The sequence below is a fragment of the Trichosurus vulpecula genome, chromosome 6 (assembly GCF_011100635.1).
Source record: "Trichosurus vulpecula isolate mTriVul1 chromosome 6, mTriVul1.pri, whole genome shotgun sequence".
In the NCBI taxonomy this organism is placed as follows: domain Eukaryota; kingdom Metazoa; phylum Chordata; class Mammalia; order Diprotodontia; family Phalangeridae; genus Trichosurus; species Trichosurus vulpecula.
In genome coordinates, this window is record NC_050578.1 from 167,940,279 (window position 1) to 167,966,673 (window position 26,395).

Consider the following 26,395-nt stretch of genomic DNA (forward strand, 5'->3'; position numbering starts at 1 on the left):
TTTTACTCTCTTTCCCCTCTTCCCACTCCCTCCTTAATTCTCCTCATAACACCCTAAAAAAGCCCTGTCATAACAAATGAGTATGGTTAAGAAAAAAAATACACACATCGGTCATGTGTATAAATGTGTATCTCATTCTCCTTCTCTGTTGCCAGGTGATAGGAAGCATGCTCCATCTTCCAGTCATGACTGGTCATTGCATTGATCAGCATTCTTTCAAAGTAGTTTTCCTTTATGTTATGTAATCATAAAAATTGTTCTTTTTCTATTCATTTCACTCTGTGTCAATTCATATGAGCCCTCCAAGGTTTTTCTGATTCTATCCCTTTTCTAATTTCTTAAGGAACAGTAATATTCTTTTTAATTTGTGTACCGCAATTTGCTCAGCCATTCTCCAGTTGGTGGACAATATCCTTTCTCTCCTTAACAGGAATGGGGTAGTCTATGGGATTGTATGATAATTAGAGATAACAATCATTCAAATGGTTAAAGATGTTCAGCCTGTACTCCTTAAGATGTTCTTCTTCTCCAAAGGAAATATTCTAGTTTTTTCTGCATATCTTTGTATTGTATGGTATCCAGCCCTCTCACTATCCTGTCTTCCTGGACCTAATAGGGCTTCTCATTGACCTTCCCAAACTATAGCATCTACGTTCTAGATGAGGTCCTACTAGGGCAAAGTACAGCAAGACCTCTCTTGTTCTGGATATATTGCTACACTTAATAGTCAAATAGTGAGTTACCTTTATTTTTTTTTCACATCAACCTGTTGACCTACGGTGAACTTGCAGTTCACTTATCCCTCCTCCCCAGATATTTTTCATACCTCCTTCATCATGCATTTTTAAATAACTTCTTAAGTAGACCTTTAAAATTCATTTAATTGGTCCCCCATTCTAACATATTCTAAGATTATTTTTTTTGGACTTGACTTTGTTAGTAAACGTGTTTAGGTAGTAATCGTGTGAGGTATACCCTACCAGCTTTGTGACATATGCAAGAGTGGTAACTAGGCTATCTTTGTCTTTACTTAAGTCATTGTCAGAAAATGTAAAGCAACATAGGGGCCAGCATTAATTCCTGAGACCTTCCACTAAAACTCCTTCCAAATGGATAGCACACCATTAATGACCGAGTGCTCTTTGGTTGGGGTCATTTAAACCAGTTTTACTTTGTTGGCTGCTTCATAGGAGGTGTGACAAGAGGTTGGCAAGTTGTGTAAGATTTGGTGCTGCATCATGAGTAAAAAGAATACTCAGAATAGTGACTAAAAATATAAATGGAAGGTATAAAAGTAAATGATTTCATAAGATCACCAGCTTTTTTGATAGTAAAGCACATTTTTACCAGTGTTCTTCACACTTAACAAAGTCATGGTAATATCTATTAAATGTATTGAATGTGTACAGAAGACTTCTTTTCAGGTTTTTTTAATTTAGTTTTCTCTTTGATGCTTTTTTAATACTGAAGGTATCTAGGATTTCAGGCCTTTTTAATTGACTTCAATGTCATAATTTGGTATGTTGTTGAAAGATAATAATTTGAAATATTTGATTAGTCAGAATCTCAAAAATCATATTTTAATATTGTAAGGACAATTGTTTTATGAATAAATTTTCTAATTCTTGTCCCATTTTTCTAAATCAATTAATATTTGTTAAGTTCCTGCTTTGTGCCAAATACTGGATTTGATCCTAAGCATCATAAACTTATTCATCTAACCCTAAATCATTGTTTAGTTAGTGAACTTTATTCACTGATCTCAGTAAAACTCTCCAGTTGATTTTGCATTAAGTACTCTCAAGTAAGCTTTTTAGAAAATTTTTCATCTTTTTATATTTTTTTTATTTCTGACTTGCAAAATTTAGTTTTTAATAAACACTTGCCAATGTGTAAGGCATCTTGAAAGCCAGAGATGAAACAAGATGTTCTTTGCCCCCAAGTGGTTGTAGCCTTGCAGAAGAGATCATTTGTACCAATAGTTCTTTTTAAAAAACTTTTATCTTTTCTACATTTTGTAGGAACAAAAACTAGATGTATAATTTAGTGAATAAAACAGACAAATTATGATGTACGTGCACATGAAACCTATGAACTAACTTACATTATGCACTATTATGTATCAAAGAGATAGGTGAATATCTTCCAAGATATTAAATATATTTCATGGGGCAGCATTAATGCTTAATTTTTATTCCTGTGGACAAGAGGAAAAGGTTATTTTTGAGGCACCAGAAATGTAACATTAACAGTTTACTGTAATAATTCCTGGAGAAGAATAGAAAAAATAGGTGTTCAGACTTCACCATGTTTCACCATCGTTCAGATCAGCCAATTCTAAAAAGGTTATGACTTGTAAAAATCAAGGCTCTGGTTTACAGACATTTTAGTCAGCTACTTGAAGGTTTTACATCAATGACTGTAAAAGTTCCCACACTTACTTTTCTTTTCCAGATAGCTTGATAATTAGGCTTGTTCGGAAGGGACCACCTGTTCCCCTATCTTCTCTTCATTGCACATTGACTCTCAACAGGAATGACAAGTAATTAACTCGTCCCAGGGCTATTTGTGGTGAGATGGTGATTGGGAAACTGAAAAGCTTTTTACTCTTTATTAAGTGTCTGCTGATTCACAGTATACCAGATTAGCTGCTCAGAAAGATGTGAAAGATATATGGTCAGTCCCCTTCAGGAGTTTATAATTTGTTTGGAAAGATAATTGTGTAATGCCTGGAGCAGTTGTTTTCAGGCAGAGCTGGTTTAAATAATTTCTTATGGTCCAAGATAACTAATATCTTTAGTGACAAGATATATACATATGCAACAATGAAGTTGTGCAAAATAAATTTAATTTAAAACTGTTCTTAGTATAGGAAAGCTTATTAAAATAATATTAGAATGGGAAGCTATTCATAATGGTATTAATGTTCATAATTCTTACCTGTAGTTAATGTGGGATCTATCATTTTAGCAGTGCCTTTATGATTTATTAAAACATGGACATTAATATAATTAAACTTAACTTCATAATTATTTTAAATTATTTTTTAGCACTTAAAATAGCAGAATTTTTCTGTCAATCCCCAAATTTCCATAGGGATTCTTTGTTTATTCATTCTAGTATGGTTGAAATTCATGTGTATTTTATTCTATTCTTGTTCTGCTTTTTTCACTTTATATTCATTACTTCATAAAGGAATTTCCAGCTTTCTTTACATTCCTCACACTCAGTAATCTTTTTTATAACTAACATTACAACAAGTTACCACAATTTTTTTAACTATTCTCCCTTTGTTTGGACATTTAGATAATTTCTGGGTTTGTTGGTTTGTTTGTATTGGTGCTGTAGAAATCTTTGAACAGATCTCAGAAAAAATTTTCCTGACAAAGGCTACTTCTTTATCATTGACTCTCCAAGGTCTAAAGGCTTCCCTGGAACAGGTGCCACATTTATTTTTTTTGTTTCATTAATACCTTCAGGCAACAAAGAAATTATTGTGTCAAAGATATTCCATAAGTTTTCTGTTCAACCAGCAGCAAATTGTTGCTATTTCAGGATTGAGGTTTTATTGCTTCCGTTCATTTATGCCAGGTTGAGGGATGTGAAGTAGTAACTTAAAGTTGTTTGACTTATCATCACTTTGATTATTTGTGAGGCTCAGCATCTAAAATCAACTATTTGTTTCAGCATTTGGAAATTATCTGTTCTTTTGATGCTTTATTGTATATTGGGTGAGAGATACTTTCATGGATTTTTTTTAAACAGTTCCTTAGGTATTTTAGATATCCAGTTTTCTTTTTTTTTACTCATGCTGATTTCTTGGGCAAAACTTAAAACTGAGCAAAAATTCAATTTTTTGATATAGTTAAATCTGTTTTGTTTCTAATAATTCCTTCTGTTTGCTGAATGGGATGGGGTGGGGCAAGGATTGGTTTGTAATACTCCACAGTTGAGATGAATCGACTATTTCATCTTCTGTTTTTCATAGGTTTTTTAATGCTTAATTGTATCATCCCACTGAAATTCACTGTTGTAGCTAGTATAAAAATTGGGCCTAAATCTATTTCCTATCCAAATGCCAACCGCTTTTCCAAATTCCTTTGTGAAATAACTGATCCTTTCTAAATTTAATCATCTACAGGTTTTTCAAACACACCTCTTTTGTATATAGCTGATTAGACATCCAGTGGCATTTTATCTTCCTTGAATTAAAATTAAAATATTTAAAAGTTTAATATCACATTAAAAATCAAAGGTAACTGGCATATAAATTGTGCTTTAACATGTGTAAAGTACTCTACTCCTCTTAACTCATTTGTATTTCAAAACAATCCTGGGAGGTTAGTTCTGCTGGTTTTATCCCCATTAAACAGATAACTCCACTAAGATGAAGGTTAGTTGAATTGCTTACCTATGGTCACTCAGGTGGTAAGTGTCAAGAGGCAGCATGTAACCTCATTTCATGTCCAGCACTCTGTACACTACAACGGTGCTTCACTTGGGTGGTGATGGTGATGGTGATATTTTGGATAAAGAAGCAACATTTGTTATGTGCTAACTATGTGCAAAGCAGGTATTGTGGTGAGCACAAGAGACACAAATGTGAAAGTCAACAAGTTATTTTATTCATTCAAGTCTTTTTATCATAGGCAAGAAAATTAATACTGTACTATGCTTTTACCTGCCATGATTAAAGTGCATAAAACATTTGAGAGGCTATGTTACAGTTAAAAGCCTTTTCAAAATGTCACCACTTAAGTTATTTGAATATCTGTCTTGTTAAAGGTACTGCTAAAAATTAAGCGAATTGTTTAGCTTTTAATCTTCTCTACTGTAGAATACATTTTTTCTGGATTTTTATTATTGTCCATGCTCATGAAGCATTGTGTCTGTCATACAGGTTCTATCTTTCACACATCCTACCTCGTTTCACTCAGCAGAGACGTATGAGTCCCTGCTGCAGTGCCTCAGAATGGAAGATGACAAAGTAGCAGAAGCCGCCATACAGATTTTTAGGAATACAGGACACAAAATAGAAACAGACCTTCCACAAATAAGATCGTGAGTTGCTTTCTTAATATGGTATTCCAAAGCTTCACCGCTAGCATATGACTAAATCATAATTTTTCTTATTGTCTTCTCCCATTTTTCTACGTGTGAACATATACAGTAGGTTAGCCTCAGTTATTTAGCAGATTTCTTTCTTTCCTTTTGCAGTTTTACTCTCAGTTACCACTTGCATCAAAAGCTGACTAGCCAGAAGAAATAACAAGTCAATGGGTTTTTGCAAATTAGATTTTTATTTATCCATACCTTCTCTATTCTTTATTATCATGCATTTGAAGCTTAACAATTGTCATTCACATTCTTATTTTAGAAATAAATAAAAGAAATAATTGCAAGAGTAATTTCTAAAACAGTTGCATAAAAGCCATTTTATAAAGAACTTTAATTAAAACGCATCAAATGCCCATTCCATTCATCCCAGGGCTTCCACAGGTTGTCATATTTTGTGAATAGTAAGTAATTCACATTTACATAGTGTTTTGAGCTTTTCAAAATGTTTTCTGTAACATAATCCTGTGAAATAGGTAGCCCAATCATTATTTACAAATTGTGAATGAGGAATTTAAGACTTAGACATTTAAACATCTTGGCCATGAACAACATCTAGTGAGTGTTAGAGGTGGAATACAACACCAATATTTAGTCCCTTAGAGCATACTTGATAGGCTGGAACCAGATTGTTAAAGGTATTAAATACCATACAGAGGAATTTATATATTTGATAGTCAATGGATTGATGAGGGACAAGAGTCTATGTGGAGAGAAATTTGGAGGCTTATGTAGTAGGCTAGGGGACAAGTGATGAGGGCCTGAACTAGGGTGATTATTATGTGAAAGAAGAGTAAAGAAAAGGGTGTGATATAAGAGAAGTAGAATCAGTAAGATCTGGCAAATCAATCAGTGATCTGTGATAGCATTTAGTAAGTGCCTACTGTGTGACAGGTCCTGTGCTGCTATGCTCTGGGATACAAAAACTGTAAATAAAACAGCCCCCACTCATAGCAAGCTTATATTCTGCTGGGTGAAACTGCAAAAATGTATATAAATATATGTAAAATAAGGAGAATAAATAAATATGAAGCATTTAAATACAAGGCAGCTTGAAAGAGAAGTCACTAGAAGTTGAGAAGATCAGGAAAGAATGTATGTGGACAATGATACTTAAGCCACAGGTTAAAGCAAGAGAGGGATTCTGGGAGATGAAGTGAGGATAGAGTGCATTACAGCTGTAGCCTGGCAGCCAGTAAAAAGGAGAGGAGATAACAAATAGTGAGCACAGTGAGATGCTCTAAATATGTTGTCTATTATAGGAGTATCGTTTGCAAAAGCCTGCCTGATCTGATCGTAGCGTATTTCATGTCTTTACCAACAGTAACCTTGATGTAGATTATCTTCATAAAGATTTTGTAGAGTTAGGAAAGTAGTCCCAACAGCTTCATACTTGTTATTTTTTTGGTCTTTTGGTCTCTCTTTTTTTTTTTTTGGATAAAAACAAAGACTATCATTTTATCTAAATATTTGGTACACTGTTTCTTATAGCCTGAAAATAGATCCCTCATTGTCCTCAAAAATTTTTCCTATCCTGTACAGATTTCCTCTGTGTATTCTTAGAAAGAACTAGGGAGGTTATAGTTTGTTTTTGACATAAAAGTGAAATAGGTTCCATGTATAAAATAGATGATGGTCAATCTGCACTCCAGCTTTACCAGCACACTTTTGTAGTGTTGTATTCAGTTCTGTTCAGCACACTTTAGAACAGTCATGGGATAGGATCCAAAAGCAAGCAACCAAGATGATGAAAAACCTCAAGTTGATGACCTTTGAAGATTAGTTGAGGGAATTGAATATATCTATCCTGATTAAGGGAAGTATTGGGTGGAAGTTTCAAAGATCAAAAATTGGGCTTGATGCAAACTTTCAAGATTTAGTTTTGTATTTTTAAAAGTTATTTGAAAGAATTTTAAAATCAACATTTAAGTTCCTCAGTCTCCTCATAAAAATGTTAGATCTACACATCTTTTTGACACCATAAAAATAACACAGAGTTAAAGAAATAGACATTCAAACTGGTTAAATCTGTAATTTTTTTTTATTATTATCTTTTTTTTTTTGGAGACTGTTTAGCAACTTAGAAACTGTGTGAATTCTAGATCAGTAATTGTCCAAGCTCCTCAAATAGCTTGTTCATTTCATAAGAAATTTCTAGAAAGTCATAACTTTTTGGTGGGATGGGGAATTGTCAAGAATAGTTTGTACTCTACAGATTATTTTCAAGACTCAGGTCCTGTGGATATCATGCTTAAAAGTAGGTATGGCAGAAATCCTGTTAAAAGAATTGCTTAAAGCGTATGGTCTTTTCCTGTATTTTAAGAGTGTTACTTTAATATTTGCAGCACCTTAATTCCCATTTTACATCAAAAAGCAAAGAGAGGTACACCACACCAAGCAAAACAAGCTGTCCATTGTATCCATGCCATATTCACAAATAAAGAAGTACAGCTTGCACAGATTTTTGAGGTATGTATAGCTCACAGGGTTTTTGTATTTTTTTTTTTACACTATGGTTTGTTGACTTTTGTTGGCTTTAGAGGTTTACCTTGCTTTGCAGATCTAAATAGAATACTTGCTTATTGAAGGGGCAGTGTCCTTTCCTTTAAATATATCATACTATGAATGCTACTATCTTAAATTTAGGCTGACCATTTAGAAGTTTTATAGATGAGTCCACAGTCCCACAGTGTGAATTTATATAACTAGCTTTGTTCTCGCTATTTAAAAGGCCAGATGATGCCACTGGGAAACCAGTTCCTCTTATCCTTGGATTAGTTTCTTGTTTACTCCCAAACAGTTCAGTCTGTACTACCATAAATTGGATGTGTTTGGCTTATCGAATAATGAGTCACATTTCCTAAGAGTCAGAATCACTTCAAATGTCCCAGGAATGTGAGAATGCCTCTAGCTGTGCCACCAGCAGAATATGCCAGTTGTAGTAGAATACCTTGGCATTTTGGGCAACGCTGGAGGGAGCAAAAGGCGTTGAATGATGTAAGAGCTTTTTCCTGCACTATTTATTATAATCTCTCTCTCTTTATTTCTTTTAGTCAAACATATTTTTCTAAAGGTTTCCATGTGCCTTCTATGCATTTATTTTGTCTTATTAAATTTTAGTGGGGAAGAGAACTAATCTTCGTTTATTCATGTTCTTATTTGGTTGCCATTAAGAAACTGTATCCATATTAGAAAATTGTTGTGGAAAATTTAAGAGGATTTTGGTTTGTTCCATCCTCCTCTAGAGTATGTCGACATTGCACTGATAATTAGTTATTATGCCATTAAATTTTCATTTCTATTTTATTTTCCCAGCCTCTCAGTAGAAGTCTGAATGCTGATGTTCCAGAGCAGCTTATAACCCCATTAGTTTCTTTGGGCCATATTTCCATGTTAGCACCAGATCAGTTTGCTTCCCCAATGAAATCTGTAGTAGCAAATTTTATTGTGAAAGATCTTCTAATGAATGACAGGGTGAGTGTGTAATTTTTTAAAAAATGTTTTCCTTTTCTAATTTTTCAGTCACACATTGCTCATTTTTTTAATACGAAAATCTTGTTTGATAGTGCATTTTTAAAAACAGGATCAAATCATTGCTTTTACATATGCTACCTTGCATGATTGTGCCATCATTTTGAAATAGTCTATATTGGTGTTACTCTTCCAGTTTTCCCCTTATTAGTTACAGAATACCTTCTACAAATCAAGGTTGGCTTTTAACCCAGAACCTACTGATTGAGAAGAAAATGAGGTGAACAAGTCAGAGAGTAAAGAAAGTAAAGTCAGATCTCTTTGTAGTGAGCTTCATGGACTATTCTGATTCTCTCATAGTGCTGAAATTTTATTATGTCACTTATTGTTTGAAATAAATCTACTTGAGCTTAGGAAGTTCTTTTTATACATCTTTAATCCCCATTTATTGTAATAGAAGTGCTCTTGAAAGGCTTTAAAAATGAAATATTTTAAATAAAGTGAGAGATCATTATTGAGAAGTAATTCTTCAGTGAGTCATTTTCTAAAATGAATAATCCTTTCTTAGTGTGAAAAATCAAATTTATAAGTCAAACTAAAGAATTTTGTCAAATGGACACATCTTTACAGATATCTTCTTTGTAATTGAGTTTGACTAATTTATCTTTTTCTCTTTATTCTGAAGGAAAAACTAGGAATAGCTCACTATTTCATATTGTACTTACTCCCTAACATGAAGTGTTTTGATCAGGAAAAGAAGGATTTTTTTGGGGGGGGGTGGGACCAAATGAAACCGTCACAATGTGGGAAGACAAATAAGACTTGGGTCTCAGACTGAAGATATCCATATCTGAAGCAACCAGAGAGTGATGGCTTGTCTTATTCCTGCCTATCACTGTTGCCAAGTGAGGCCATAGGAGCAGGAAAGTAATTGGACTGTCTAGTATACTACTTGCTACCTAAATCCACAAGTTGGAGTACCAAAACTTCAGGAATAAAGGACCTTTTAGTTCTCTAACTTCAAAGGGCATAACTTTATAGCTAAAGGAGCATGATAAAGCAAAACACTAGAAAATGTTTCTTCTAAAATAAATTTATTCAAATATCTACAGTCAACAGGTGAGAAGAATGGGAAATTATGGTCTCCAGATGAAGAAGTTTCCCCAGAAGTACTAGCCAAAGTAAGCACTGTTTTTATATTTCTTACTCCCCTATGTCAGAGATCAGGGCTGTGCAGCCTTAGGTTTTTATTGAAACAATAGACAATATATTTTGATTTGCCATTTTAGTGAGAGCTCTGTGGTAGCTCCGCTTCATTTACTAAAGCATTTATGTAAATTTCTATGCTTGTAGGCGGGCCACATAAAATAGCACTTTGGCCCCATTTTGGACAGCCCTGTCAAAGATCAGTTCTTATTCACAGATAAGATTTGATTCGTTATATAAGCATTTTTCCATGGAATATTCCATTTTAAAACAGATGAAATAATCCCTGAATACTTAATAGTTTTGCATATTAATTTTCTCTAGACATCTAAAATTATTTTTGTCATCCTCTCTTGTGGAAATCATTTTGCTTATTTTTTCTTTTCCAATGATATGTGTGAACTTCTGATTTTATGAACAATTCCTCCACTCAACTTTTTTTACTAAAGGAATGATTGTAGAATCAGGGGTCCCAAAGGTATGTCAAGGGACCTACATTAGGTGTCCCCAGAGCCTTAGTGCAGTTTTAAACTTTAGCTACAGCACTAGGGACACCCAATATTTTGGGTCTCTCTCCCTCACCTTTGGGATTGTTTTGGGGTATAGATTATATAATCTCCCTTGATAATCTCTTCTAGTCTGCATATCTGCACACTCTCAATTCCCTCATCCAGATCATTGATAAAATACTAAACAATATTGAGTCCAGCATAACCCCATGGGAAGCTGTTCAACATATTAATTTCACGTTGAAGTTGAACCATTAATAACTATAGTTGCTCTTGGTCTCTTCCATAAATGAAGACCCACCTAAACTACTTAATCTAAAGATAAGTAGCTTCTTAGAAACAGTTTTTTTTCTGAGGTAGAATAAAACTTATCATTTTCCTTTACAGAAAGAGAGCCTTTGAAAATTTCTCCTTTTTTTTTTATATATATATGTTTGTTTGGGGCTTTTTGTTTGATTTTTTTTTTTTTACATCATATATTTCTCTATTGTAAACTTCAAGATTTAAACCTCCTTTGTTAGGAAGAAAATAATTTCAGTGAAAATTGCTAGTACCATTGATTATCTTTAACATTGTATACAGTATTTTGGGGCCCTTTCTTTCATAGATTTGAAAACAATGCCCCTGATTTATGAAAAATTGTGTCATAAGGACAAACAAAGCAGTTGTCAAAACTGAGGTGACAATAACAAAAATCAGTTTTGATGCGTTTATCCGTAATAACTTTATTGTGGCAGTATATTGTAGCTTCTTCATATTTTATAGGTTCAAGCAATTAAGCTTCTGGTACGATGGCTATTGGGGATGAAAAACAACCAGTCTAAGTCTGCCAATTCAACTCTTCGGTTATTATCAGCAATGCTGGTTAGTGAGGGCGACTTGACGGAACAAAAGAGAATCAGGTGAAGATTTTTTTCTCATTTCGGACTTGTTGGCTACATTATTTTTGAAAGCTATAAAACTTATAAAATGAACTGTAGAATATATTTGCTGCTAAGACTGTGGAAGAGAATATGGACCTTAAGATTTTTATTATGTGGTTTGTTAATAAACTATATATTGACAAACATATGATAGAATCTTTTTTTGTCTAACTTGTCAATGGAATAGGTTGTGCTAATTGTGAAGAATGTTCCTTAGTCTGTCTTAGCATTCTGTGCAATTAGATATGTAAGTGATTAGGAATGTATTGACGTGTGAGAGAGCCAGCTTTATATCCTATTCACACCATGTGGAAAGAAAATTTAAGCCTTAATGCCTTGGCCTAGTCGATAAAAAAAAAGATGACTATTCCATAAATTTAAATCTGCTAATTTGATATAGTAGTAGTGGGTCAAGAATATCAAAGATAAAGAACACAGGTAAGAAAGGAAAGGAATGATCTGGCCAGACCTAGAGTTATAGTATAAAATAGTAACTATCAAACTTTCTGGCCTTGGATTAAAAAACAGAAAAGTAGACTCTTGGAATAAATTTAGTTACCATTCTTTAGAACTATATATATATATATGTGTTGAGCAAAGCTAAGAATGCAAATCCCTGCATAGGGACTTACCAGTCAACAAAACTGCTCAAAAAACTAGGTAGCAATTTGGTGGGAAATATTATTAGAACAACATATAAGACATATAAAACAACAGTGTATTCCTGATGGATCCGTATTTTAAAAAGTCATTTTCAAAGTATCAGAGAAACACTGAAGGCTATGTTTTTTGTAGTTATGAATGAGAAGGTAATTTTAGTCATCAATCAAAGATAGAAATAAAATGACACATCCAAAATAGGGATCTGTGAGTCTATCATTATGACAAACTCCGGGTATAGGACCAGCTTTGTATGACAGTAATATTTCAAGGATCTCATTCGATCCTCACAACAATTTAGTGGCTCGTAATAGTTAGTTGACTTACCTAAGCTCACATAGCTGGGAAATGTTTTATATAGTATTAAGCACTAAAAGGACTAGAATTTATGAATACCTCAAAGGACCAAGCTGCATTAACTCCATGCATTTTTTAAAAGGAGTGGGGGAAATGGGCTAAGATGAAAATGTTTATTTCAAAGTAAAATTGCAGTAACATTTTTGCATCAATTGAAGTACCTCACCTAATTGACTGAGGCAAATAGAGGTTAAACATTTGACCTAGCTTCACACAAACATCAAGTTTCAAGTACAGGATGTTAGTTTCTGACTTTCTGACTCGAAGTGCAGCACTCTTACCTTCTTTGCCATACTGCCCCTACATTCATTAATTATATGAACAAAATATCATTGCATTAAATAATTACTACAGAAGTAATTAAAATTAGAGTTTGTAACTCAGTTTTTAGATTACCATGATTTATCTAGTTATAAAAAATATTTTAGAGAGCAAGTTAATGGATATAGTTTTACTACTTGAGATCACAAGTTTTAATTTTCTTTATTCTGACTTTTAGCATCATCCAAATTATTTTCTTTTTTCCCTCATATTTTCTTGATATCTAGACCCTTATCTTTTTTCAAGTTGCTCATATCAGCTTTGCCCACTCATCTGACTTAATGCTATATTGAGGACTTCAGACACTGTGGTGGCAGTGCCTAGTGGCAGTGATGGCCTGGAGCATTCCAGCATCCCAGAATAAAAAGGGGACCAAAACAGAGTACCAGAAAAAGAAGCACAGGGGTAGAAAGAGTTCCCAGGAGGTCCCTGAACTAGTGCTGGGTGCAGGAAAGTGTGCCATCTGGCAGCTCTGTCTCCATTGACCTGGTTACAGGGTGGAGAGGAATGGTCATGAGCTAACAGAGCCCTAATTGAGCACTAAGGAACAAGTTCAAGAAACATAGCTGTGTGGGTCTGAGCTCAGGGGCAGAGTAGGAGCTCAGTTCTAACCTTTAGCTCAGCATATAAATCTGCAGGGTATAACCAAGACAGGAGACAAAGACCAAAAGGGAGCCAGTGGTTCTCAGCCTGCAGAATCTTCTCTTAGCCCATTGTAGAGCCTCTTAGCTGGCTAATAGTAGCTGAGTCCAGCAGCAGTCTATGGAAACTCAACCACAAACAAGCTACATCCAAACCTGGATCAAGAACTTGTAGAACTCAGATGAGAAGGACAGTGAAAAAACCTGTTCCCAGGTCACAGTACTTTGGGAGCACTGAAAAAGTGCAGGTCCCCAGACTGCGCTGTGAAAACAGCAGAAGTATGTAAAAGGACAGGAGCTAATGCCACGCACCCCACCCCACAAAGTAAGCAGAGCCCAGGACTAAAATAAAGTCTTAAGTCAGGAAGTAGGCTGGAAGAATGAGGAAATAAAAAAAAGAACCCAACCATAAAGAGCTACTCTGGCGACTGGGAGGCTCAAGACACAAACAGAAGAAGACTATGACTTGAAAATAACAACAAGCAAATCCTCAAAGAAAAAATGCCGATTTGTCACAAACCCAACAATAATTCCTAGAGGGTTTTTTTAAAAACAAAAAAAAATTTTAAACATAAATGGAAATAGTAGAGGAAAATGGGAAAAGAAATGAGAACTATGCAAGGAAGTTATGAAAAGAGGTACAAAACCTTATTGAAAAAACTTCTTGAAAATTAGAATTGGCTAAAAGACATCAAGAAAGAGCCTAGGTACCAGATATCATAGAACCAAAGGACAGTTTTCCACCCTGGGGCCCCCCACCCCCAGAAAAACTTCCCACAGAAAAAGAAAAACAAAAGGTTAAGCAAATCTGTCTGACTTGTCTTTATATACTTATTAGTACAATGAATAAGTGCTTAATAAATGCTCATTGATGATTGGTTCATTTGATTCACTTTCTGATCATAAGGTGGATTACCTCATTTCTTTTCTGGGAAGATTAGTTACAGTAGTGTACTACAACATACATAATTATGCAGCATTCATTCAGTTTTTTAAAAGGCTTTTCGTTTACATTGTTGAAGCTATTGTTTATATCGTGTTCTTTTTTATTTATTATGCATGAGTTTATAAACAGTCTTCACTTGTTTTCTAAATACTTGAATATTTGTCATTCCCTAATCTGTGGATATCCACTTTGTTTTCGTTTCTTTAATGCTTCCTGTGGGGCCCCTGCTCTGCCCCGCCCCCCCCCCCCCCCCATATGCAATTATTATTCACTTATTCCCTTGCCATCAGAAGTTAAACCTGGTTTTTTTTTTTTTTAAAGACTTTTACTTAGTAGTTTACAAATGGAAAGTGGCTCTTTAACTATCTTTTTCCTCATGTTGTATCACCAGCACTTAGCACAATGTTTGGTATATAGTAGGTACTTAATATGAATGGATTTTTATATGTTATTTAACTAAGCGAAATTAAAACATGCATATTACTTGGACTAGATAGCAGTAATGTACTTCTTGGTTTGTCAGTTTTTTGCTGCTTTTTAAAAAAAATTTTGAAGTTTTATCGATATCTTTTGTTTTTGTCTCCTTTATTTCTGAATATGTTCTCCTCCCCATACCACCACCCCGCTTCCAGCCATCCCTTTTAACAAAGATAACATCTTTTTTAAAGGGTAGGAGTGAAGGGGAGTCCAGCAAAAGTAACCAACCTAATATGTGAAACTGATAGTTCATTCTTTGTCTCACAGCCATCACAATTCCTCCCCACCCCCACCCTCAGTAAAATAGGGAGGGATATATTTAATATTTAATAAGCACACACTGTGTTCCAGGGTCCTGTAAGTGTCCGAGAACACTTCCTACCCTCAAAGAGCTCAAACTTTATTCAATGCAAATAATGTGTACACATATAACTATATATGAAGTAAATGCAAAATAATTACAAAGTGGGGAATACCCTTTGACCTAGCAATAGCACTTCTAGGACTGTATCCCAAAGAGATCATACAAGGGGGAAAAGGACCCATATGGACAAAAATACTTATAGCAGCCTTTTTTTGTGGTAGCAAAGACTTAAAATCAAGGGGATGCCCATCAATTGGGGAATGGCTAAACAAATTGTGGTTTATGAATGTAATGGAATACTATTGTGCTATAAGAAATGAGGAATAGACAGACTTCGTAATAACCTGGAGAGTCCTATATGATCTGATGATGAGTGAAGGGAGCAGAACCAAGAAAACATTGTACACAACCACAGACACATTGCTTCTGTGATGACTAACTTTAATAGACTTGGCTCTTCTCAACAATGCAGGGTTCTAAGACAGCTCCAAAAGACTCATGATGGAAAAGGCTATCCACATCCAGAGAAAGAATTATGGAATCTGAATGCAGATTGAAGCAAACTATTTGCTCTCTTCTTTAAATATCTTTCTCATGGTTCATTTCATTGGTAATAATTCTTCTTTACAATTTGATTATTGGGAAGAGAAGTTTAATGTGAAGATATATGTAGAACCTAGATCAGATTACATGCCATCGGGGGGGTGGAGAGGGAGAAAATGTGGAACTCAAAAACATGTGGAACTGAGTGTTGTAAACTAAAATTAATTAATTAAAAAGTAACTGGGGAGCTCTAGCTACTGAGACTGTTGGAAGAGAAAAGCTTCCTGAAGGAAGTGACTTTTGAGATTGCTGCTTTTTTTAAATCTATTTTTACATAGCTGAAGTCAGTGTCTGTATTGGGGTTTGTTTATTTTTTTAGTTTTGCTGGTTTCTAAAACACTTTAAAAGTGTGTTTATATTCTTCTATATTCTTCCTATTGATAATTCCTTCCTTTGCAGTAGCATTCCATTGCATTCTCTTCTTTAAAAATGCCTCTTAGTCAACACTATCCTCTCACTCTTTCAGCAGAAAACTTCGCTTCATTCTTTACTGACAAAATATTGGCCGTTCGCCCTAATCTCTAATGTACATCTCAAAACCTCTTGACATCATTCCCCCCCTTTCTCCTCCATTACTTCCTAACTATTGAAAACCCAACATTTCTCACCAAAACAGACCCCTTTATTTGTATTCAGTCTCATCCCTTCCTGTCTCCTTCTGCAGACTATCCTCATACTATCCCCTCTTTGTCTCTAATCTGTAATCTTGCCCTCCTATCCAAATGACTTGTTTTCTACTCCCTGCAAATACATCCAGGTCTTTTTTCTGCTAATATCCTAGAACTCTTGCCTCATAAGCTTGGGCCCCATACCTCCTTCCTTTTTCACAGCCAAACTGATAAAAATAAAAATCTGTCTACTTTTATCAGTTTTGCTTCTTCTCCCATCTTGCCTCCTCTCAGAAATAATGCTTCCAGTTTCTTTTTTTTAATTTAAATGTATTTAATATTTTAGTTTTCAACATTGATTTCCACAAGATTTTGAGTTACAAATTTTCTCCCCATTTCTACCCTCCCCCCCATTCCAAGATGGCATATATTCTGATTGCCTCACTCCCCAGTCAGCCCTCCCCTGTTTAACCCCACTCCCCCCTCCCCCCCATCCTCTTTCCCCTTACTTTCTTGTAGGGCAAGATAGCTTTTAAAACTTTTGAGTTCCAAATTCTCTCCCCTCTTCCCTTCCTATCCACCCTCCCTAGGAAGGCAAGGCATTCAACATAGATTACACATGTATCATTATGTAAAACACTTCCACAATGCTCATGTTGTGAAAGGCTCACTATATTTCCTTTCATCCTTTCCTGTTCCCCTTTATTCATTTTCCCCTTTGACCTTGTCCCTTTTCAAAGGTGTTTGCTTTTGATTACCTCCTCCCCCTATCTGCCCTCCCTTCTATCATCCACCCCTTTTTTTTTATCACCTTCCCCTTACTTTCCTGTGGAGTAAGATACCCAATTGAGTGTGTATGTTACTCCCTCCTCAAGTTGGATCCGATGAGAGTAAGATTCACTCGTTCCCCCTCACCTGCCTCTTCTTCCCTTCCAACAGAACTGCTTTTTCTTGCCACTTTTATGTGAGATAATTTACCCCATTCTATCTCTCCCTTTCTCCTTCTCTCATTATATTCCTCTCTTATCCCTTAATTTGATTTTATATTTTTTTTAGGTATCATCCCTACATATTCAACTCATCCTGTACCCTCTGTCTATATTCCCTTCAACTCCCCTAATACTGAGAAAGGTCTCCTGAATTACACACATCATCTTTTCATGTAGGAATGTAAACATAACAGTTCAACTTTAGTAAGTCCCCTATGAATTCTCTTTCTTGTTTACTTTTTCATGCTCCTCTTGATTCTTGTATTTGAAAGTCAGATTTTCTATTCAGCTCTGGTCTTTTCATTAAGAAAGCTTGAAAGTCCTCTATTTTATTGAAAGCCCATATTTTGCCTTGGAGCATGATACTCAGTTTTGCCGGGTAGGTGATTCTTGGTTTTAATCCTAGCTCTTTGGGCTCTGGAATATCCAAGCCCCTTTGATCCCTTAATGTAGAAGCTGCTGGATCTTGTGTTATCCTGATTGTGTTTCCACAATACTCAAATTGTTTCTTTCTGGCTGCTTACAGTATTTTCTTGTTGACCTGGAAATTCTGGAATTTGGGGACAATATGCCTAAGAGTTTTCTTTTTGGGATCATTTTCAAGAGGAAATCGGTGGATTCTTTTTCATTTCTATTTTACCCTCTGGTTCTAGAATTTCAGGCAGTTTTCCTTGATAATTTCTTGGAAGATGATGTCTAGGCTCTTTTTTTGATCATGGCTTTAAGGTAGTCCAATCATTTTTAAATTATCTCTCCTGGATCTATTTTTTAGGTCAGTGGTTTTTCCAATGAGATATTTCACACTGTCTTCCATTTTTTTTTTCATTCTTTTGGTTCTGTTTTATAATATCTTGGTTTCTCATAAAGTCATTAGCTTCCACTTGCTCCAGTCTAATTTTTTAAGGTGGCATTTTCTTCAGTGGTCTTTTGAACCTCCTTTTCCATTTGGCTAATTCTGCCTTTCAAGGCATTCTTCTCCTCATTTGTTTTTTTGTAGCTCTTTTGCCATTTGGGTTAGTCTATTCTTTAAGGTGTTATTTTCTTCAGTATTTTTTTGGGTCTCCTTTAGCAAGTTGTTGAGTTGTTTTTCGTGGTTTTCTTGCATCACTCTCATTTCTCTTCCCAATTTTTCCTCTACTTCTCTTACTTGCTTTTCCAAATCCTTTTTGAGCCCTTCCATGGCCTGAGTCCAATTCATATCTTTCTTGGGAGGCTTTTGATATAGGCTCTTTGACTTTATTGACTTCTTCTGGCTGTATGTTTTGCTCTTCTTTGTCACCAAAAAAGGAATCTAGTGTTTGAGTTTGAGTCTGAGTTCGTTTTCGCTGCCTGTTCATGTTCCCAGCCAACCACCTGACCCTTGAGCTTTTTGTCAGGATATGACTGCTTGTAGAGTAGAGAGTACTTTGTCCCAAGTTTTAGGGTCCAAGCACTGCTGTTTTCAGAGCTACTTCTACTCCACCATCACCCCAGGCTCTGTCACAGCAATGCCCCTCCTCCCCCAAGAACCGCCAACCAGGACCGCAATTCAGATCCAAGCAGGGCACAGCAAGAGAATCTGCCTTTGTGCCCACAAAGTGCTCCTTGCCCTCCCGCTCTGATCTGCTGCTAGATTTGAGCCAGAGATTCAGGAAGCAGCTGACATTGCACCACCTCCTCCAACTCCAAAGTTGGCAGCCGGACTGCTCTGAACTCGATCCCACAGCTTCCCCTTAACCTGCTCTTTGGTGTTTGTGGGTTGAGAAGTCTGGTAACTGCCACAGCTCACTGTTTCATGGCCCCAAGGCCTGTTCCAGCTGACTGATTCTGGGTCTGGTATGTCCTGGCACGGCCCATGCTGGGCTGCCCTCTGCTCTCAACACTGTGCGATAGACCTCTTCCCGGCTACCGTCCAGGCTCTCCTGGGCTGGAGACCTGTTTCCCTCTGCTATTTTGTGGGTTCCGCAGCTCTAGAATTTTTACAGGTGTTTGGAGGGATTTCATGCTTCCAGTTTCATTAGTCAATTTAAATTGTTTTTTCCATAGTCAATTATATTGCCTTAATTGTTAAATCTGTTAGTCTGTTTTCAATCCTTATCATTCCCGACCTCATTGCAACATTTGACATTGCTTCCTGCCATCTCCTCCTGGATAGTCCCCACTCTGGGTTTTTGTGACAGTGCTTTCTTCTTCTTTGTCCTCCTGCCTGTCTCCCATCATCTCCATCTTTTCTCAAATCCACATACCCCAAAGCGCTTTCCTACCTTTCTCTTCCTGCTGTTGCTCCCTTGATGACCTCAACAACTTCCATGTGTTTTTTATTCTTTCTGTGCAATTGATTTTCACATATATAATCCATCCCAACATTACCATGTATTTACTAGACACTTAAAACTCGATGTCCCATAAACATCTCCAGCTAAACATATCTAAACAATTTTGTAGTCCTACATCATCAAATTAATGTTGAATGTTTAGATACCCTAAACTCAGCATGTCTGAAAAAGAACTTCTTCCTATCTCCCCTATTTCCTTAGAGAACAGAATCATATTTGCTATCATTTAGGTTCCTATCCTTGCAATCAAGGTTAACTCTTCAATCTGTTTTACGCTGTGTATCCAGTTAGTTACCAAGTGTTATTCTATCTCCACAACATCTCTCACATTCTTCCTCCACTCCACTCACACCACAACCACACTGGTTTAGGACCTTATCACAGCTCACCTGTATTTCTGCAGTTAAGGAAATCTTAATTTATTTCCCTGCCACCAGTCCCTTTTTTCCAGTCCGTCTTCCACATACCTGCCCAATGGATATTCTCTTTTTTCTTTCTTTTTTTTTTGAGGGAAGGCAGGGCAGTTGGGGTTAAGTGACTTGCCCAAGGTCACACAGTGTGTCAAGTGTCTGAGGTCATATTTGAGCTCAGGTCCTCCTGACTCCAAGGCTGGTTCTCTACTCACTGCACCACCTAGCTGCCCCAGATATTCTCCAAGTACGGGTCTGACCGTGGTGTTCTACTGCTCATTATGGTCCAATGGCTCCCTATTACCTTAAAAGTCAAATGCAAACTTAACTCCTTCTTTGGGCGTTAAAGCTCTTAGCAGCATGACTCAAGCGTTTACCTGTGAGGATCATAACTCTTTCATGGCTGCCTATCCCCTACGATTGTCATCCACACAGGATACAGCCAATTCTCCTAAGAGCTGTTACCTGCATCTTTTGGTAGTTTGAGGATACCTTTGTAGAAAACAGCTATATAATCACTCAGAACAGTTCAGCCCAACAATCTACATGGGAAAGTAGAATATCTTTTTTTTTTTGATTAAACACAATAAGATGGATAGCCTGTCAGCATACCTTTGTTGTAGCAACTGAAGATGGATGCTGACCTGGCCCCGAGTTTGAGGTGGTGAAAAATAGCTAGGTGGAGTGTTTTCATGAAGTGATTCAGCACTTTCAGTGACCCTAAGCTGTTCTTCTTGAAATAGAAACCCATCTTTTTGTCATTCATGTTCTCCTGACACCTTCATATAGAGTAGAGCTTACCTTGAGTTCTCAAAGGATATGCCAACAAAGCATAAGCTCTTGAGGGAGTAGCATGCTGGAAAAGTTATAAAGGATGGGCTAGGTAACAAATTGTTGCAGTTCCTGAGTACCAGCCTCTGTGTGTGGAGAAGGTTGTGACCATTAGGCAGGCAAATAGGGACTTAAATTCGTTAGCCATGGCAAACCTCCACCCATGGCACCATAGTGCTCTCTAGTCAAGATTCATAGAACACCACACCCTTTAAAAAAACAAAATTGCAGAGATACAAAAGGTAATATAGATATCATTAGAAAATAACTTACAACTTAAATGTATCATTACAGTGATGACAGGTGTCCAAGAAGTTGTATAAAAGATTATCCAGGAATGTATGAAATGGAGGTGAGCCATGTGTGTAGTAAGAGCTATATATAATAAATTGATAGTTCAGCTACTGCAGTGGTCACCATGTTTTACACCGTGTTTAAAAAGACAAAAGCAAAACTTTAGTGGATCACTGAGGTGGTTCTTTTGTAGATAATTTATAGAAAGACAGGCAAGAGGCTCCCATGAGAAAGCATGCCTACAATGAAGTTTTCATTAATTGTTACGTCAGTAAGATTGTGGTTTTAAAGGAAGAAAACATCAAGCCTAATACAGTGCTGCCCTTTCCTATTTATTTAACTGCCATTTTCTGCAGAAAAATAGATAACTAATAGAATAAGAAAACATTCCTATTGAGGAACTAACATGTGGAAGACACAGTAAATGTAATGAACATAGTAATAAGACATACTGTGTCCCATGCTCATGAAAAATAACCATTTAGCCCAATTTATTCATGTAATTAAGTATTGATATAGCAAATCCTGAAAGACAGGAGATGGTAGTTATATAAAAGGTAGATGTTTTAGAGACTTTGGGAAGGAATTGCATTTTTGGCCAAGTTAGAGGTTATTCTAGCAGAAGAGTACACTTAAAAAGACTAAAAATTGGATGTAAAAATCTACAGATTTAAAGCTCTTTACAGAAAACAAGTTTTGTTGGTTGTAGTGTAAGATCCAAGACAACATACCTAGAAAAGGCCTTAACACCTTATATCAGTCACATTGGATAAATGAGGTTTTTTTTTTTTTACAATAGAAATTTTCCACAAGAAGTGCTTCAAAGAAAAGATAAGTCTTCTTATTATTTCTTTTTTGTTCTTTATTCATTTATAGTAAATCTGATATGTCTCGTTTGCGACTGGCTGCTGGTAGTGCCATAATGAAGCTTGCTCAGGAGCCTTGTTACCATGAAATTATTACACCAGAACAGTTCCAGCTCTGTGCACTTGTTATTAATGTAAGTAACAATGCAGTGGTATTATGAAGAAATGAACAACACAATTGAGTTGGAATTTATTACAAAAACTGATTACTGTATATTATAACCTGACCCAATTAGACAGTCCTACAAATAGTTATAAAATACATTTTCTTCCATTTGGTGAGTGAACAGATAAATTACTTAAAGCTAATTTATCATGATTGATCATTTTAACTGTAGAGAATTTTCTTTCAGCATTCACAAGCATTAGTATTTCATCCTAGTTGGACTTTTTGTGTGTTTGTGTGACTTTTTTGTTTTGGTTTGGTTTCATTTTCTGCTGCTGTAGGATGAGTGCTACCAAGTGAGGCAGATATTTGCTCAAAAGCTGCACAAGGCTCTTGTGAAGTTACTGCTCCCATTGGAGTACATGGCAATCTTTGCCTTGTGTGCCAAAGATCCCGTGAAAGAGCGAAGAGCCCATGCCCGACAGTGTTTGCTGAAGAACATCAGCATACGAAGGGAGTATATTAAACAGAACCCCATGGCTACTGGTTAGTAATGGCACCAAAGGTTATCAGAAGCATAATTTTTGAAGGCTTTATTTTCATTGTTTTCAAAATGTCAAGCTGCATTGTTTCTCTTTTTCATAGTATTTCATACTTGGATTTTATTGTCTCTTAGGATTGAGATATATAAATATATCTTGCCAGTTTGACATTGGGGAGAGAAATTTATCTTACAATAGACTTCAGTATTTTCTGAAAATATGCCATAATTTCAGATAGAGTGTATTTAAAAGTATGCTTTATATTCCCTAAATATAACTAAAATTCTGACTACTAAATCTTAATTGTAACAATGCTATGTGTAGATACATAGATTTCTTTTGACTGTTTAGAACTTTCCCGCAACCTGTTTTGAGACCTTGGAAAAATCTCTGTAGGTATACTAGTGTTCGTTTCCTGTACTACAAGATGGAAATAATATCTAATTTGGAAATGAATACAAAATGCTTAGGACTACAAAGAAAGAAAAGGTATATAAAAACAATTTTTATAGTTTTATTATTTTCATTTTAGAAAAGCTCTTATCCCTACTGCCTGAATATGTAGTTCCGTATATGATTCATTTGCTGGCACATGACCCAGATTTTACAAAACCTCAGGATGTTGATCAACTTCGTGATATCAAAGAGTAAGTGTTATTCTCTTCCAGAATTCTAAGTTTTAAAAAAAAAAGTCTGTCCTTAAAAAGATGTTACATGTTCCAAAGGTTGCCGTTTTTGCAAGGTGTCTTTTTTATATTTTTATTTATTTACTCAAGATATTAAAACCTTTAAAAGTTTATATCAGCTTATCCAAAACAGCGGTTAATTGAAAGCTCTTTTCATTCCCTACCAACTAGCTTCCTTATTGTTTTAAAATTAAAATAATTTGCTAATTTTACATAAATTGTGGTTGTTATGAGAATCAAATGAAAGAACATATGTAAAGCACTTTGAAAACCTTAAAAGCACTATATATATGTGGGCTGTCGTTATCATGAATTATTTATTTTTGGTGATTTGTGTTAGGAGTTTTTTCTGCCTCTAGTTTATTAAGCCTACTAGTTAAGACCGTATTTGATTTTTGAAGCAGCTTTTTTCCTTTTTTTTCCTCATTTCCAGTTTTTTCTTTTGAATTCTTTAGTTAGAATTTTCTGTCTAAATACTTTGAAGTATCTACTTCTCACCTACCATATAATTTCAGTTGCTTCAAAAAAATTTTATCAATATACTTTTTCAAAAATATTGAATATTTAATTCTGTCATAAACCCCTGCCTGGTTTTACTTACCAAAATTACTTCAGTAGTCTCATGGAAGTTACAGAATTGAATAGGACTTTTAGCATCATCTTAGCATAGATCTGGCCATGTATGCCACTTAACCTGCTCATTCTTCAATTGAATAGAGTAGGATAAAATAGAAACTCCTCGTATTTTCATTTAATCCATTTTAATCTGATTTCCAGACTTGTTTCATTTGACTCCCCTTCATGAAATCTACATTCAAGTCAAATTGAATTAATTTGAGCCTTCTTCCCTTCTTGAATATCTCTAACATGTACATATCCAGCCATGGGTGGGGAACCTGCGGCCTTGAGGCCACATGTGGCCCTCTAGGTTCTCAAGTATGGCCCTTTGACTGAATCCAAACTTCACAGAACAAAACCTTTTATTAAGATCCCTGCATCGCTTCCAATGACTTCTATTTCTCTTGACCATTTTATAATGGCCCTGGAACCTTGAACCTCTTTCTTGTTCTCAGATACCATGCCTTATTCCCCTTAGTCATCTATGTGCATATCTGTAGTTCTTATATAGTTTCAGCAAGTTATACGTTTACATATTTGCATGGAAAAGACATTGGGAACATGGTCACCACCTTCAAATACCTGAAGGTCTCTCATACAAGAAACAGTAAACATATTCTGTGTTGGATGCCTGACTTTGCTTCTGGGAGCAGAATTAATACCTTGCAACTTTGGGGAGCTAGATTTGACTCATTGAAAGAATTTCCTAGCAGTTGAAGCTGTTGAACAGAGGAATGGCCTGCCTCAAGCAGAGGCTGTATGACCATATGCAGCACATTGTAAGTTATAGAAGGGGTGCCTGCAGCATCAGTTGGAAGGCTGAATGAGATGGCCTCTTAAGGTCCCTTCAGCCACCAAAGTTCTGTTTTTCTGTCTCCTGCCTTGAACTAGAAGTTCTTTAGGGGAAATTATACCGTTTCTTTCCTTAGAAATATCCCAGTTGAACCTAATTACTTAGTATGTCTTGATTAATTAACTTCTTAGTATGGCTTCTTTTATCCTGAATTATCTCTTAAGTTTCCTTTTCGTGGAGTAGCTGAAGGTAGAATTTGATTTTATTCCATCAGAGTCACTTGTCCTCTAGTTTTTGCCTTGCCTTGTTCAGATGGTAAGCCAGTGAATTTCTTTTTCTAGGTTCTTTTTAACTCCCAGCATACTTGGTCAGTAAATACCCTTTTCAGGTTTTCTTGCCACTTGAATTGTGTTATTTTTCAAACAATGAAAAGATAATGTATTGGAAGAAAAGATGCCAGTTTTGTCCTGTCCTTAGAGTGATAAAAATAAGTGAACTCTTCACTCTGATGACATCTTTAGGTGTATATTTTTAAATGAAAAGTAATTGATATAAATGTAACATGTTCTTTGACTTAGTCTGCATCCTTACTTTTTTAAATTAAGGTGATTACATTAACTTAAAGGCTATATTTAGATTAAATGCACAATCTTCTAATGAGATCACATTTTCCTCCAATAATTTAAGGGCACATTCCCAAATTGCATAGCTTTACATTTTTAAGCAATTTTATATAAAACAGAAGGTAGTCCTACTGCAATTACACTGAAGTGAAGATCACTTTGAAGAGATCAGGCCAACAGTGACTCTTGTTGTCATCAGGCAGTCCATAAACATTTATGAAGCACCACTGTACTAAGTGCTAGGAGTACAAACAGGGAAAAGACACGGCTCACATCCTAATGAAGGATGTCACAGTCTGTTATCTGGGAATAATGAGACAAAAACAAGGAAATGTGATATTTGTGTCATTATAAACACCTTAGAAATAATTTCTGCTTCAAAAAAATTCTAAACTAAAGGGATCCAAGATTGACTTTACAAATAAATGTACCAAAAATCATTTATTAAACATTAACTGTGTGCCAAGTACCTATGCTACTAAGTGTTGGGAATGCAAACAGAAGTGAGATAATGTCTGCACTTAAGGAACTCTTGTCCTAATTGGGGGAAACAGTGAATACGAGTTTAAGCTGCAGGATAGATAGAAAAACCCCAAAGGCCTCATGTATATTGGCAGAGTTAATGGTATTGCTCAGGGATCTGGAAGATGAAAGGCAGGACACCTGGTCAGGCCCATCTCAGCATGAGGATTGTATTTGTTAATTCGCTTCTCATGGAGACAGTGTGAGCAGCCCTGTCTGCCCCACAGCTGGTAGCTAGAGAAGACCTAATAGCATTCGAATTTACAAAAATCACTGGATCCTCTAATGAAGTTTTTGCATTCTGCTGGCACTGTCAGCTGAAATGTGTAGTACTAACTTAGGCTAGGCTCTAGCTAAACTCTGAAAGTCAACAAATATTTGATGTAAAGTTGCCAGCACTCTGATTTCACCCCTCCCCACCTCAAACCTGTCATTCCTTCTAACTTTTCCATTTCTGTTACATTCTGCACTGTCTTCCCTGAAACAATGATACCACTCAACAAATGTTTACCATCTGCTACTGTGTACGAGACATTGTTCTAGTCACTGGGACCACTAGGAAATTACTTGTTCTCCACCTTTAGGGAGCTAATATTCTA

At 35.8% G+C, this 26,395-nt stretch overlaps 1 protein-coding gene across 2 annotated transcripts in view; it reads left to right on the forward strand.

Moving 5' to 3' along the window:
- The window catches only part of PDS5A (PDS5 cohesin associated factor A), a 165,412-nt gene that overhangs the window by 110,891 nt on the left and 28,126 nt on the right, over positions 1–26,395 (forward strand). For both annotated transcript variants that reach the window (XM_036762868.1, XM_036762869.1), the window contains 8 exons: positions 4,901–5,061; positions 7,461–7,584; positions 8,431–8,589; positions 9,699–9,767; positions 11,067–11,203; positions 21,917–22,040; positions 22,354–22,558; positions 23,087–23,201. In XM_036762868.1, the coding sequence (XP_036618763.1) occupies positions 4,901–5,061; positions 7,461–7,584; positions 8,431–8,589; positions 9,699–9,767; positions 11,067–11,203; positions 21,917–22,040; positions 22,354–22,558; positions 23,087–23,201 (1,094 nt within the window). The remainder of the gene's footprint in view (positions 1–4,900; positions 5,062–7,460; positions 7,585–8,430; positions 8,590–9,698; positions 9,768–11,066; positions 11,204–21,916; positions 22,041–22,353; positions 22,559–23,086; positions 23,202–26,395) is intronic.